We start from the raw sequence: 15,338 nt of genomic DNA on the forward strand, positions 1-15,338 counted from the left end.
ATAAGCATCTAGGTGTAACCCTATTTCACAATTTGTCTTGGCACGCACATGTCACTAGCATTATCTCCACAGCTAACAAAATCTTGTAACGTCTCACCACATGTTAAATTACTGGCTTATAGGTCGCTTGTTAGGCCGAAACTAGGATGCGCGTCAGCCATCTGGAACTGGCATCAAGCATATATCACCGACGCATTAGAATCGGTTGAAAATCGTGCTCTAAGATTCTTTCATATACCTCATACTCATACGACGTCAGCGTTTCATCTTTGAAACCAGAAACCGGCTTATCAGTGCTTTCATATCGACATCGCATTTCCAGTCTTTACATTACATTATGGGGTTTTACGTGCCAAAACCACTTTCTGATTATGAGGCACGCCGTAGTGGAGGACTCCGGAAACTTCGACCACCTGGGGTTCTTTAACGTGCACCTAAATCTAAGTACACGGGTGTTTTCGCATTTCGCCCCCATCGAAATGCGGCCGCCGTGGCCGGGATATTTCCAGTCTTTCCCTGTGCCACAAGCGTTCCTTAATCAAGCACCTTACATCACAGCAACGGCACGCATATCTCATCGCACCAGCAATCCTCTTCAAGTAGCACGCCAGCCTGCTCCAACAACCACCTTCGCGGTCTCCTTTTTCATCCGAAACACCACAGACTGGAAAGGCCTTCCGCCCAACATCACTTCTACCACTTGGCCGTCTTCGTTTGTAGAACTTGTAACAGGCCATTTTCTTCAATGATTATTTATCACGATGTTCTCGCTCTTTTATAAAAACAGACCCCTTACGTAATGCCCCTGCAGGGGACCTTTAAGTTAATAAAATGAACTGAATTGAACACAACTATCTACAGTTTGACCTTTTTTTCAAGAATACCTGCACAAAACTTGATGGTCTAAATAAAACATCTGCTTCCTACAGTTACTAGACTATAAATTCAATACAACAAACCGCATCAAATTTAGTGCAGTCTTTGCCAAGAAAAGCGATTTCTCCAATCTCATGTAATTATATATTAGCGCCCGACCTAATCTTTCCTCTTAGGGGTCGGGAAGAAGCAATATTGAGTTGAATGCTAGAGTGGCGATGAGAAAGTCTATCCGAAGTTGAAGTGCTAGCTTCTCGCGTCATTAAATATGCACAGTATCTGCTCGGGAGTATGCTTTGCTTAATAAACAAGAATTGTAATACTCACACCATGTCTTTGTAAACCTGTAATGCCCGGCATATCATATATGTTATGCTAAGTTTTTTGATACCTCAAACTGCTGATTTCAGCACGATAAACATAACGCGTAGCCTATAGACGCGTTTTTCATACGTTGGAGTGACTTTTCACTGGGGCCTAGTTCAGCAAACCAGTGAGGTCAGTGGAAATCAAGTTTATTTTCCTTCATCAATAAAGGAATTAGGAGCTGCCTAATGGTTGTGCCAACGACTGATTCAATAATATCATAATTAGTAATATTATAATTAAGCTTTAAGCCATATAAAGCTTTATTATTTCTTTTTGTACAAATGTGTTCACGTGGCCAGGAAAGGCGTCACCTAATTGTTCTCATTTTCCTTGGCGTGGAAATACGTTTGGACAGTACGTGGTTCATGGCCTTGCAAGAAAACATTTGATTGTCTTGAAGGGCTTGTGCGGACTTGTGTGTGCTCAAAACATGAGGCATCCGAGTTCATGTGCAATGAGTTGCATGGTTGCGTTCGTTGCTATTTAGCGTTCTTGTTCTTTTGCTTTTGTAGTTATGCATATGTAGCAATCTTAAATGGCATCAACCACGGCGCTTTCTCCATGATTACAGTCTTGTCAAAAAAAAAAAAAAGAACACTGTACCTTTCCGTGGTCGAACTTGCCGGCAAAAGGTTGTTCAAGAGCGCCGACGAGGTAATCGTTCGACGCGTAGTGGAACTCGTGATGAGTGAGGTCGATCTCCTCTGAGTTGAACGAGTCCGTTTCGAAGTTCACGATCTGGAAGAATGATGATAACGGCCTCTGATTTGCGTAATGCTTCAGTGATATCTAAAAAGAAACCTGATCCATTACGACACAAGGAGAGCAAGAACTCTGCTGTTATATTAATCCCTCAAAGTTAAAAGCCCGTTAAGCTTTCTTTCCCGGTGACTATTTGTGCGCTGGCGTCTCCGATTAGGCGAATTCTTTAGTTTTTAAATTGTTTTTTAACTAAAAGTAAGAGCAAGAACTTTGAACTGTTACCATAACAAAAGAGAGAATGGTGGCTTGATAACAAGTGCAAATATAGACATGTCTGACCAGGGTACTCAAAGTAACATGAAGTTCATTGCCCCTGAAATACCCAATAGCCACCAAGCAGTGTAGCACCGTGCAGTTGAATTAGGTTCTGTAAGGTTTTGCTTTGAAGACATGGAGGCAGAAAAATTATCCGTGGTGTTGCGAGGAAATATAGTAGTCGCACTGTAATTGTGTAACAACTAAAACAAAAGAAATCTCCGATTCATAGCAGTGAAGAGAGTAATTGAGCACAAATTTTAGGAAATGCAGAGGAACTGCACTTTTGTTACTGCCACCTGCTGTGAGGTGTTGGCAATTTCGTCTGGCAATTTCGGGCTAATTATTGCATTAGTCGATCAGTAGCTTCCTTGAGGTTACCTTAAAGTGCGTGTGATCTGGCTTGGGCTGCATGATGACTTTGCTTCGGAATCCAAGGCCAGCCAATTGATGCCGCTGCTCAGGGTTTAGAACATGCATCGTTCCCTTGTACTCGTACACATACTCCTTGCCGACCTCGAAACCTTATGACCAGAGAAAGAACTGTGTGAGTGTTTAACCTTTACTATCTAAAGGAAAGGAGTGTGCACAATGACAAAGAATGGGTTAGAAACAAACCTCCTCAATGCGTTCGCTTAAGTAAATATTGGCACATGCCAGCACAACTAGGCAGATCTGCCACCAAGTTATGCCTTAGTTGGCGCCCCACACTTGAGGAATTTTGAACTCAGCGGAATCATGATGGTTGAAAAGAAGAACTGAAATATTGGTAATGGAAGTTCGAAAATATTTTTGCTTTAACTACGTGCATTTCATTTCACACAATAGGGAAGCTTATCTACATAAGCTGTAGCTATAGCCATCCAAACATGCAAGTTCGATGAAACCGATTCCTGATTTTTATTGTGGAAAGTGCCTTGCTTACAGGAGCTGTCTTAAGTAAACGCGAGCAATCACTTTAGCACAATTATTTTATGGAGCTAAAAAGAACCGTGACTTCTTAGGTTGTCACTACGCTTCAAAATGTTGTACTAGCTTGTGCAGCGTGTAGCTTTCCTTCCGCTTTCTTTGTCAAACTCCTCGTAGGTTTGCGTGGCAGGATTTCGTGCCGTGTGAACTGGGCCTTTCATGGAGACAGTGAAATATTGAACTGCTTTGATACCGGAGGTGAAATAGTCTGAACTGGGCCAATCCCGTAGATTATCTAATTTAGGTGGTTACTTGGTGGGCCGATACTGACATCAGTGCACGTTACGGGCAGCCACAAGGGCCTTTTTTACGTGAGATAATCCTGGAGGCAGTGCCATTCAACGGCGTGAGTGGACCGATTCTGGTAATGCTATCACTTTCTAGCCACTCAGGAGCATCACATGTACCTAACTTCAGTGCTTATTTGGCCCGATTTGTTGTCAGCGTCTCACCAAGTACAAATAGCGGGCAAGAAATTGAGGTGGGGGGGGGGGGGGGGAGTCACTCACACAGTATGACGTTAACGTAGAAGTGTTTGGAAAGGAAGCACTCGCGTATACTGGCGTTCGTTTATACGTAACAAACTGTAGTCTTATAATCTACTGCGACCACATAGGACCTTTTCCAACGTCTCCACTCGGAGGTGCAATCAATCGTGGTTTTGCATGGGGTGTAGACTAGTTGTACAGCAAGAGTAATATTTCGTATTTCTCAGTGCGCTCAAAACGTATCGCTTGCAGTTCTATGGTCGCGGTCTGCATTCTGCTGCAAGTGAGAAAAAATTATGGAGACAAAGCGCGCACGAGAGCACTCCTGAAAAATTTCCCGCATTGCCATTCATCCTTCATTTGAGCTGGGAAGGAGAAAACATAAGCATCTTGTTTACCACTGCAAATTAAGGCAACATACACAACTGCGCGTTAAATTTCTCCTATTTGTTTTACTTGGATATTGCGCGTTTAGTCAAATGCGACACTGCAAACGTGTGAGCTGCGCTGATTCAGTACCTGATCCAGGAAACCTAAAGCGCCCTCAAAATGCGGGACTGCTTGGCGCAGTAACACATGCGCACAAGTTTCCGCCCCTGTACCTTGCCTTTCATTGCCGCAGCAAGTTGTCCGCGCCTATACCGACACCGCCAGGCTAACGGCGTCTCCGTATTTAAAGAGCGACGGTTATCGTCGCCTGCCCGAATGTGAAGCAGTGGCGTTGCTTCACTTCGTTCAAGGAAGAAATGTGTGAAAATAAATACGCAGCGTAGTGGGTAATGCGTCTAGAAGTGATCCAAACCTTTATATGTAAGTTCACTCGGCCTTGTGAAACATACTGTGTTACCCATGAAGCTTTTATTTTGTAAAAATGTGGGCAAGTTTCGGGGTAACATGCAGGAAAGCTTTGAAGTGTGTGTGCCAGTTAGGGTTTAAATGACAATGGCTAAATCCCCGTTTTTTGGCCATTTTGGATACGTTAAACAAACGCTTCAAAAGTTTCCCCGTATCCCCGAGATAACAAAAATGGCAAAAATTTCATACTAAATGGGCGCTTATCTTTCAGTGACAGATACCGAAAGTTTGAAGTGATCTGCTTGATTAGGTGGATGGAAAATAATCACTGAGTAGTCGCCTTAACTCATCTTTCTGCATTATACAAGACGTGTAATAGCTTTTCCCTAGTCTCCGCGGTGAGCTGGTGCCGGAAAAACAGCACCTGCATGGTATTCAGCCGTTGCCTATTCTTCACGCAGTCTCTTAAGCGGGGACATTGAATTTAATTCTGGCCCCAAGAATAACGCACGAAGATCCAGACTACCTACCTGATTAGCTGCTAATTCTACCCCTGACGAAACTCAAGTAAATAACGATGATAAGCACAGAGTTGCCGAAATTTTCTATAAAGTGCTTTCAGGCCAGGAAAAAATGACTCTTGACTTCTATCCTCCTCATGAGACTGTCAGTTCTCGGTTTCAAGACTTAGAATCTCGGGTTGTTGCTCTTGAATCCTTCACACCTAACACAGGTACTTTTCATGCCACTGCAGATTTTCGATCTGATAGGTCATCGTTTACTCAGAAAGTAGATTCTCTGATGGGAGAGGCGGCCACTTGAGAAACAACTTCCTTGAGTAAAGAAGTCAAGGTGACAGCCCTGGTCACTAAAATGGCTCTGGTTAACCTCCCTGCTTTTCTATGCATCCTCTTCTCTCTCTCTTGAATCTTTTCGCCCTTATAAACCAAGTGATGTTATTCCCTCTGCAGAGTCTTCCAATGTATTCTAGTCCTTAAGTAACATGGTTACCTGCCCTGCTGGCTTAGCGGTTACGGCGTTGCGCTGCTGACCAAGAGATCGCGGGGTCGAATCCCCGTCCCGGCGGCCGTGTTCCGATGGAGGCGAAATGAAGGAACGCCCGTGTACTGTGCATTCGGTGTACGTTAAAAAACCCAGGCGGTCAAAATAACGTACAGTAAAACTTTTATTTGTACGAGTTGGTTCGTGGGCAAGTTTGGACGAGTTTGGTTCAATTAACCTGGAGTCCCACACTACAGGCACACTGTAGCGCGGTTCTACAGACATGCACTACAGGCACGCCTTCGAAATCGACCATTCTCGTTACCGCGTCTATACAAATCGATGCAAGTTACGTTTAATGTGTAAGGTCATGGGGTCTGAGGTATTTGCGGCCTTTGCAACTAATTACGTATACGAGTGCTTTGGAGAGTTATGAGTGTGTTTTACGAGTGGCGTCACATTTAGCCAGCTCCCGTGGTTTAAGTTAAAAGTCTAGCATGATAAAATTTAGCGAACTTGGGGGTAGCGCCACCGCAAATTTCTATGCAAAGGTAAGTGCATTTGAATCAAATAAAATCACGGTAAAAAAAATTTTAGCAAGTGCTGAAAAGTGTCACGTTGCCGTTTTTAGCTACGTTTCCCAATGTGCAGCGGTAACTCTACAATCTACAAAGTGCATATTTGGTGGAAAAGGCGGCCATGGTACCTGCGATGGGCCACAAATGCTTAATGTTCCTAGGTTAAGCGTTGCAGAAACACAGAAACATTGCATATAATTATTGAATCGTTCTTTTTTTTTTGTATCTCCTTGCGTGATACGAGCTTTGCGGTCAGTTTATCCGGTGTCGTCAAGAAACTAGACAAAGCAGTTTTTTTTAATATTTGTTGAAAAGGAGAGAAAAGTTACGGGTAAAGTGTAGAGAAAACTTCGAGTGGGTTGGTTAAATGCGCTTTTTTTGCAATAAATTACGTATGCAAGTGCTCCGGAGCGTTATCAGTGGCGCAAAATTTATACCGCTGCTCCGGCATAACTACAATAACCACTGAAGTCAAATTTACTGATCGTATGACGAACGATATGGCAAGATAGTGTGTAACGTAAAATGCTTCTTAATCTAATAAAGGTTTCACAAAAATAATGCTTTAAGGAACAGTTCGAAAGCGTCACGCTGCGTTAAGAGCTATGTTCCCCAATGTCGGGAGAGACCAACAAACTGTAGGAGGGTGCGGGGCGTGTAAGCTAAGTGCGATGCGTGGCGAAATTCTAATGCTTCTGGCTTACTTAGGAGCGTTACAAACAATTTTAAATTCTCGCTTTTCTATTTTTCCATGCATAATAGAAAGTTCGCCTGCTGTTTTCGGTGAACTAAATAAGGTGCCTTGTTTATTCTTAGTTACAGAAACGGCCAAGCAAGGGGTGATGTATAGACAGAGTTCCAAGTGGGAGGTTTAATTCGGCTCTTGGTGATAAATCACCTGTAGAAGCGATATGGAGCATTATGGGTACGTCTTGTAAGCGGCACAGAATATAGCCAGCTGCCCTGACAGAACTGCAAATGCTACCAAAATCAAATTTAGCGATAATGGGGGGAACAATATGGAAAATCTTTGTGGGAAGTTTAATGCGTGCGGATTTAAATACCGTCTTCGTAAGCACTTTATTTGATAGAGTGTTAGAAAGTGTATTGCGGATGCTGTCTGCATTGCTTCCTAATTCCTCCGAACTAACTGTAGGCCAAACCTAGTTTAAATTTAGCGCCAAGGATGATCATGGAAAGTGCAGCGTGTGACATGAAATTTCATGTCCATGACCTAATTCGAGGCAGTGAAAATAATTGCTGCGTCCTGAATTTCTTTTTTTTCTATTTGCATGCGTCATATGATATTTGTAGTTGCTTTCGCCGAAGTGTTCGTTAAAGTAAACAAGGCACCTTGTGTATATTTGATGAAAATAAGGGGGACGTTATGGATAATATGTCTATGCAGACCTCAAAGTGTGGGGCCTTTGCAGTAAATTACGTATGCAAGGCGGCCCGAAGAGTTATTAGAGTGTCTTATGAACAACAACTAATTTATCCCCTGTAAACTTTCAAAGCAACCGAGATCAAAATTAGCTAAAACGCGGAGAGGAAGAACACTATGGCCAATATTCTAGCAACGTAAGATATGTGTGGATGAATGACTGCCTTCGTAAAAATTTCTTTAAAATTCTCGAAAGCCTTGTATGCTGACAAGCTTTCAAACGGATGTCATATAAGAGGAACGCTTCTAAAATATGGAATTTCATTACGGACAACCGCAAATCTTAGTTCAACTGCTCCATAGACACAACTTCGTAGGAATTCGGCTTGTGCTTTTGCAAGGTCCTATGAGCTTCTTGTCTTTCTCGCGTATGGCTTCGGCACAAGCAAAGTCGTCACATGCAACTACATAACGTAACCGTTACATCTTCAGAGTGTTACATCGTATCTACATTAATTGAAAGTATCATACCGTCACCAGTTTTAGCATTGAAATAAGCATACAAATCGAACAAGTTTCACCGCCTCCGATTCCCGCAGCTCAAGGAAATAGTTTTTCTAGAACAATTTTCCTACGAGCAACGCTAGCTGCAGTTACGGTGGCTGTTGTAGAGCTTTGATTTTACTCAAGCAACGTACAACCGCCTTTGATGAATTTAATTTAGACGGCACGCAAACTCCTACGTGCCTGCAGACGAATTTCGCATGCAGTTTACGTAGTGACATCGTAACATATGGTAAACACTCAACACTGGCAAGACGTGGTGTTCCTTAAGACGTTTCCTTGGCTCCACGTGGAATTCTAGCCACATAACTCACCGGAGGCGGCGGCAGCCAGCAGCAATAACCATAGCACTCTCATGGTGGCAGATCACTAGCTCACGCCCATCCCAAGCGGAGCTCTGAACCTCCGCTCGTTCTTTGGATGCCTTAAGTACCGAATAGCCTTCGCTGCAGTGGCGCCGCTGTGCTGAGCTTAGCGCCAATGAGACGGAGGGTAGCTGAACTTTGGAACAAGGATTCGCTGATATGGAGAGGAGGAAGGTTGTGCTGCAGGCTTCAGAGTGCGCAAAGAGAGAGAAATGGAAGAGAGGAAAGGCAGGGAGGTTAACCAGACGCACATCCGGTAAACTCACTTGAGCAGGTCACACTTCACAAATCTCGTTCGGGGCTCAGATATCTCGATTGCAAAGCGCGCAGCCTTCCTGAGCGTCGTCGGTGACAGTAGTAGCCGCTTGGGTGTCACGCGTCGGGCTACTAGAAAGTCGCTCTTGAAAGTCATACGACCCCGACCATTGCGAATCCGTCTGCCCTGCTGGTTTTTTATAGAGCTTGCGGCTGGTTCGCGCGATAGCTGGCTGGTGCAAAAGACGTAACTTGATTTCGAGCGCGTCGGCAGACAAATGGAATCCGGAATGCTTTCAAACATAGGGTGTCGAAATATGCTGAACGCAACTTTGGTGGCCTGCGGTTATAAAGTGGCGAGTGTGCCAGTGAGCGGGCTGGCGAGGAATACAGGGAGGTAGTGAACGAGCGACATCAGTGAGTAAGCGAGTGCGTGCTCAAGAAAAGTTTCTGTTTCATGTTACTAAGGCGAAAGCCTTTCTAGGCTCATGGTGAAGTTTGCGTCAGCAGACCTGACCGCCGGAGTGTCCGCCGAAGCGTCATCACGCTATATGAAGACAGATTAAAGACAGATTAAAGAATGAAAAATTATTGATAGTGACAGTTAGTGAATGATAACGCTATAATAGAGATTGGTAGAGCTTAATAATGACTAGTAATAACTAATAATGACTACTAATTACTTGTAATGACTACTAATGACTCCGAAATCACCAATCTGTCAACGACGGCTTGTAATGACCACAATTAATTGGAAATGACTAGAAATGTCTATTAATGAGTAGTAATTACTAAAATGACTACTAATTACTTGTAATGACTACTAATGACTATGATATGACCAACATGTCTAACGACGGCTTGTAATGGCCACAATTGATTACAAATGACTAAAAATGCTTAGTAGTGAGCAGTAATGACTAAAAGAAAGAAGAGAAAAAGAAGAGGCAAAGAGAAAGAGGCGAATGATAACAAGAGGAAGAGTAGGCTTTCGCCGTACACCTCTTAAGAGAGATCATAAGAGACCTTGTAATTTTTTCTCCTTGGAGCACATTTTTGGCTTGAGGTGGGGCGAGTCTTAGTAATCACGATTGACGCAAAAAGAATGTGTGGCGATTTAGCAGCAAACGTGAGAGAAATGCGTTTTCATTATGTCGCACCTTTATAAAGTCCCGAATCCATGATTTAAACCGCGTTCACATAGCAGACCGCCGTGAGTTACACACACACACACACACACACACACACACACACACACACACACACACACACACACACACACACACACACACACACACACACACACACACACACACACACACACACACACACACACACACACACACACACACACACACACACACACACACACACACACACACACACACACACACACACACACACACACACACACACACACACACACACACACACACACACACACACACACACACACACACACACACACACACACACACACACACACACACACACACACACACACACACACACACACACACACACACACACACACACACACACACACACACACACACACACACACACACACACACACACACACACACACACACACACACACACACACACACACACACACACACACACACACACACACACACACACACACACACACACACACACACACACACACACACACACACACACACACACACACACACACACACACACACACACACACACACACACACACACACACACACACACACACACACACACACACACACACACACACACACACACACACACACACACACACACACACACACACACACACACACACACACACACACACACACACACACACACACACACACACACACACACACACACACACACACACACACACACACACACACACACACACACACACACACACACACACACACACACACACACACACACACACACACACACACACACACACACACACACACACACACACACACACACACACACACACACACACACACACACACACACACACACACACACACACACACACACACACACACACACACACACGCACGCACGCACGCACGCACGCACGCTTTTCTAAGCTCTCCCATGCCCGGTCTACCTCGTCCTCGTGGCAAGCTTCCAACATTTCACACACATACACTATTTTCCGCTTTGACACTCATAAAGCTAACCCATTCAAAGAAGGTAGTTTTGTTCGAAGGCGAAGTATTGAAAGCGATGGCCAAGTTTAGCATAGCACTCAGGCCGTCTAAGAACGATAGCCTTGAGAGGAGCGCCGACAACGACGTTTGATGGTGCACTTCGGTTTTACTCGAGATGACAGCGAAGGAAATGCGTTTCTCACAATAAAATTTGGAATTCTGTGTAGGTTTACCTGGACGTTCACTCTCCGTTCAACTCAGGCGAATGTATGCGTGTGTGGTATGCACGCGGATGTTCGACAGGAACGCGAATGCGTGTGTGCATAGCGCTCACGCTGCAGGAGCAGAACGCAAGACAGAACGCTGCAGCGGCTCCGCTGCAAAGCCCACTGAGCACAACGCAATAGGGCTCTAGACCTCTTCTGGACCTCTTCTGGTCCTCTTCTAGATCTCCTCTAGACCTCCACGCGCGAGCCGCTCTTTCATTATCGATAGCGGAATGGCAGGGCGTCGAGAACGAGCCCATATAGTTGTGCGACCATAAATACGCTATCGAACGTTTTCATGTAACTGCGATTGTAATGAAACGGATATCAGACAGGCTTTATGCGGCACTGCAATGACGACAACCAAACGCACAGCTTACTTCGTGCGCATTTAATAAGCCGGTCGCTTATTAGGGACGACAACGCATCCTTTTCCTGTGCCACCGCCAAAGATGCTGACGCACTGTGAAGCCGATGCGTAGAGCCGCGGCCGCTCACTTCACCATGATCCGTGCGCACGGTAGTTTCGCACGAACCGCGATGGAGAGCGCTGCGATGCGATAGCGCATAAGCGCAGCCACGTGGTTTCATATCATATTTCGTGGACTTCTTTTAAACGCCGAAAAAAATCACCACGCAGCATGTACGTTGCCACAAAAAATTGGATCGGCCATTTCTGAACCCCCTCTACACCGCATGGAAACGGATTTGACCCTAAAGTGAAGAACAAAAATTTTACAATATCCATCTTAGTTGATTAACTAATTAAGCGGAATATAAAAAAAAACTCTAAGAAGCGCCACACGACGGCAAACCATATGCCGTTGGTTTCATTCACCGTCAGCTAGCCACCTTTTTGTTTTAATTCTTGGCACTAGTTATGTAAAACACGCTGTGTAATAGTAGCTTCGTATCTTTTGGAGACATTGATAGTGTAGGATGTAGGTAGCTTACTTTCGCACTGCATTATTACCTATGTAATCGATGTGCTTGGACCATGACATGTTATGCACAAGGTGACACTGATAATTACACTCAAATACCCTACTAACAGCACGGTTATTGAAGGAGTAATGAAAACGAGAATATATGTTACAGAAGGACATAGTGACGGTTTTATAAAAATTCATGTTCATTTGCCAGATGTTGCGCCAGCTGCATAACCTAGCAAATGAGTCCTGGAGGCGGAAATGATCATTAGAACAGTTAGTCATTTCATACTTCATACTGTTTTATAAGTGATCCCGTTCGGGTTATGTAATGGCCCAGCTACATTTGAGCGTATTATGGATACTCTCCTTCACGGATTTAAGTGGGCAATCCGCCTGTGCTACCTCGACGACTTTATTGCATTTTCACCAACTTCTATCCTGCACCTCTACCAAAATATTACGGGGAGAAGAGATATTTAAATACATTTACAGGGCATTTACAAAGCATTCACTGGCACACAAGATGGAAGCCAGTCCGCGCGAAATCAGCGAGAGTCATCGTCTTCTGTCCTTAGCTTCGTCTCTGGCAGTGATTGGTAACAATATAAAGTACAGTCATTAAGATAAGGATGAATGTTTGGAGAGATGCCAACATGCAAATCATTTATGCAGATTTAAAAAAAGAGCCGTGGCCGAAAACTGGAGGCTTGGAGCACTCCAGATGTCAGATCAATAGCAGTTGAGTCGGTCAAGCTGTAAGCGACGAATTAGGAGCGAAGGGAAAGAAATCTTGGAATGCGCCTAAATATTTGAGGAAAATTTAATACAGCATTAAGTTTAGCAAGAAGGTCAGAATGTAATACTGTGTCGATTGCTTTCGAGAAATCTATAAAAATAACGTCAACCTGGTTGCCAGCATCAAGGTTAAGGAAAATGTCATGCGCAAGCTCAACTAACTGCCATGTCGGGCTAAAACCGCGCTTAAACCTATGCTGTATGTTAGACAACAGATTGTGTGATTCCAGAGAAAGCACTATGTGTTTATGAATGATATGTTCTAAGATTTTGCATGACTGTTTGTTATTGAAATCAGTCTTTAGTTCGACAAAGGCTGCTTATCATCAGATTCATAAAGAAGCACTTTAGCTACCATCCATGAGGAAGGAACGGTGGCAGATGATAAATATTTGTTGAATATGAGCTTCAGATATCTTGATGACTACAAGGAATAGCGAACCAAGATTGCATTGTGTATCCCGTCCGGATCGATGCATTTCTTTGTACCCAAATTTAATGTAAGATTAAGAATGCCTTCATTGTTTACGTTAATGTCACTGATTGCTTCAGAACAAACCATATCTGTGAAAAAAGGAGTGAAATTGTTTTTGGGTACAAAGGCGGATTGAAAGTACTTGTTCAAAGCATCTGATATTACCGGTGGATCACTTTTGACGCCATTAGCAATTTTGAATGAAGTGGGTGAAGCATCGTGAGTTAAAATAGAAGACTAAAGTTTACGAGAGTTAGTTTTTAACAGATCAGGCAGTTAAAGGCGAAAAAAGATATGTTTGGCCATTTCCAACTTAATATTAAGTTCATGTTTTGCCTTCTGAAATTTGTCTAGTGCTATGGGACCATTGGTTCGTTCAGAGCGCCTAAGCCCACGAACACGATAAGATAAATTGAAGATATCGCGAGAGATCCAAGGAGAGTTAGCCTTGCTTTTCACAGTTTTAATGGGCACAAATAGTTGGATACATAACTTGACAAGATCTTCAAAGTAATGAACACGACAACTTATATCCTTTCTGTCTGACAGGATAAAAACGTATCGGAATGATCAGATAAGAGATCAGTAATGAATGAATCCTGTATCCCAGATAAAAAAAATATGTAAATTTTTCTGCACACAGTTACGATTGCGAACAAGTCTGTGAAGTTACTGACAAGCGCTTGTTACAACATAGAAAGAAATAGCGTCAGTACATTGTGTTCACTCTTAACAAAGTGTTACATTAATTGTCTAATGTAAACGCCCATGGAGGAGAAGATACTTCAAATAAGTAAACAGAGTGTGTATATATATATATATATATATATATATATATATATATATATATACTTTACAGTGCAGGTGGTGATGCACCTAGAGGCACTCAAAAACATTGTACGCCAGTTTTTGTATATTTCTAAAGAAAAACTTGGTCATTCGTGAGCTGTATACTTCGATGGAATTCCTGGATTATTGGGGGAATATGCAGTCAAGTTTGGAAGCGTGTGTCGATCAAGAGTTAAATAAAATTGCGGTGCCCTCAGAGTGTGTTGAAATCACTTATGCAAGCGGTTCGCCACGTTATGAGTTTGTTTTGCGAACGAGACAGAATTTATCGCGCTGCCATGAGAGAACTGTATGACCGCCACCTTTATCAACTTTAGCGAAAAATGGGCGGGCGATGTTACGCCTATGTCTGCGAAACATAATTTGCATGGCTTATTTACTGCCTTTTTAAAAATTGCTTAACAATTGCTCGACAGGGTTATATACCGGCGAGGTTTCACAAGGGCCAGTAATATACAGGAAACGTTTTAATTTGCGCAATTGAATTACAGGCAGCTGAAGTTCTCATTGCAACTGTTCGAAAGAAACAGCTTCACTGGAAATCGGATTGTTATTCGGAAGGTCGCACGAGTTTGCAGTCTTCTTTGCATCAGGAATTCGCCACGCTTGTGGGCAACATTGCTCTTCTTGATTATATGCATAACGAACTGTCGCCGTTGGAGACCTACTCCGCGATAGCGGTGGGTCTTAGACCTTAGTGTCGGCCTTCAACGTATATCTCGAAATCCGAGTTGTTTTTTCGAACTGTGTAACTACTCGCGTTTCCAGCGTTTACGGGGCAGTGGCCCGCGCACTCATTCCCCAGGAATCTCCTTGTTGCCCTAAACAGCCTGAATGTCCTACCCCTCTACTACGTTTCAGTGCAAGCCGAGATTAGTTCTGCGAGCAGCACCGGGTGTATGCCCCTCCGGCGAAAGGCCTATGCAAAACAGCATAACCCGTCCTTATACTGTGCCTCCATGTTAATACGTTGCTCTGCCCAGCTATAGTTAAACATTCCGATCCAAATATCAATGGGCAATGCCAGCACTGTGGTGATTTAGCAGATATATATCACATGGTCTGGGCTTGCCAAGAGAATCCCAAGCTATCCTCTATTTCCCACCCTACTCGAGAGGAATGGGAGGCGACCCTGCTCGGCAACTCCGGACTAAAGGAACGACGAGCTCTGGTCCAACGGGGCTCGAGCGGCGGCTT

General features: G+C 43.7%; 1 protein-coding gene across 1 annotated transcript in view; it reads right to left on the minus strand.

The window, feature by feature from the left end:
• Positions 1-8,399, minus strand: part of LOC126539457 (vitellogenin-6-like) — a 48,894-nt gene extending 40,495 nt beyond the window's left edge. Inside the window, exons 1-3 of the mRNA XM_050186304.3 lie at positions 8,357-8,399; positions 2,644-2,786; positions 1,849-1,983 (exon numbers count right to left, since the gene is read on the minus strand). Of these exons, the coding sequence (XP_050042261.1) occupies positions 1,849-1,983; positions 2,644-2,786; positions 8,357-8,399 (321 nt within the window). The remainder of the gene's footprint in view (positions 1-1,848; positions 1,984-2,643; positions 2,787-8,356) is intronic.
• Positions 8,400-15,338: the final 6,939 nt, after the last annotated feature.

This window comes from Dermacentor andersoni, chromosome 11 (assembly GCF_023375885.2).
Source record: "Dermacentor andersoni chromosome 11, qqDerAnde1_hic_scaffold, whole genome shotgun sequence".
Lineage (NCBI taxonomy): Eukaryota > Metazoa > Arthropoda > Arachnida > Ixodida > Ixodidae > Dermacentor > Dermacentor andersoni.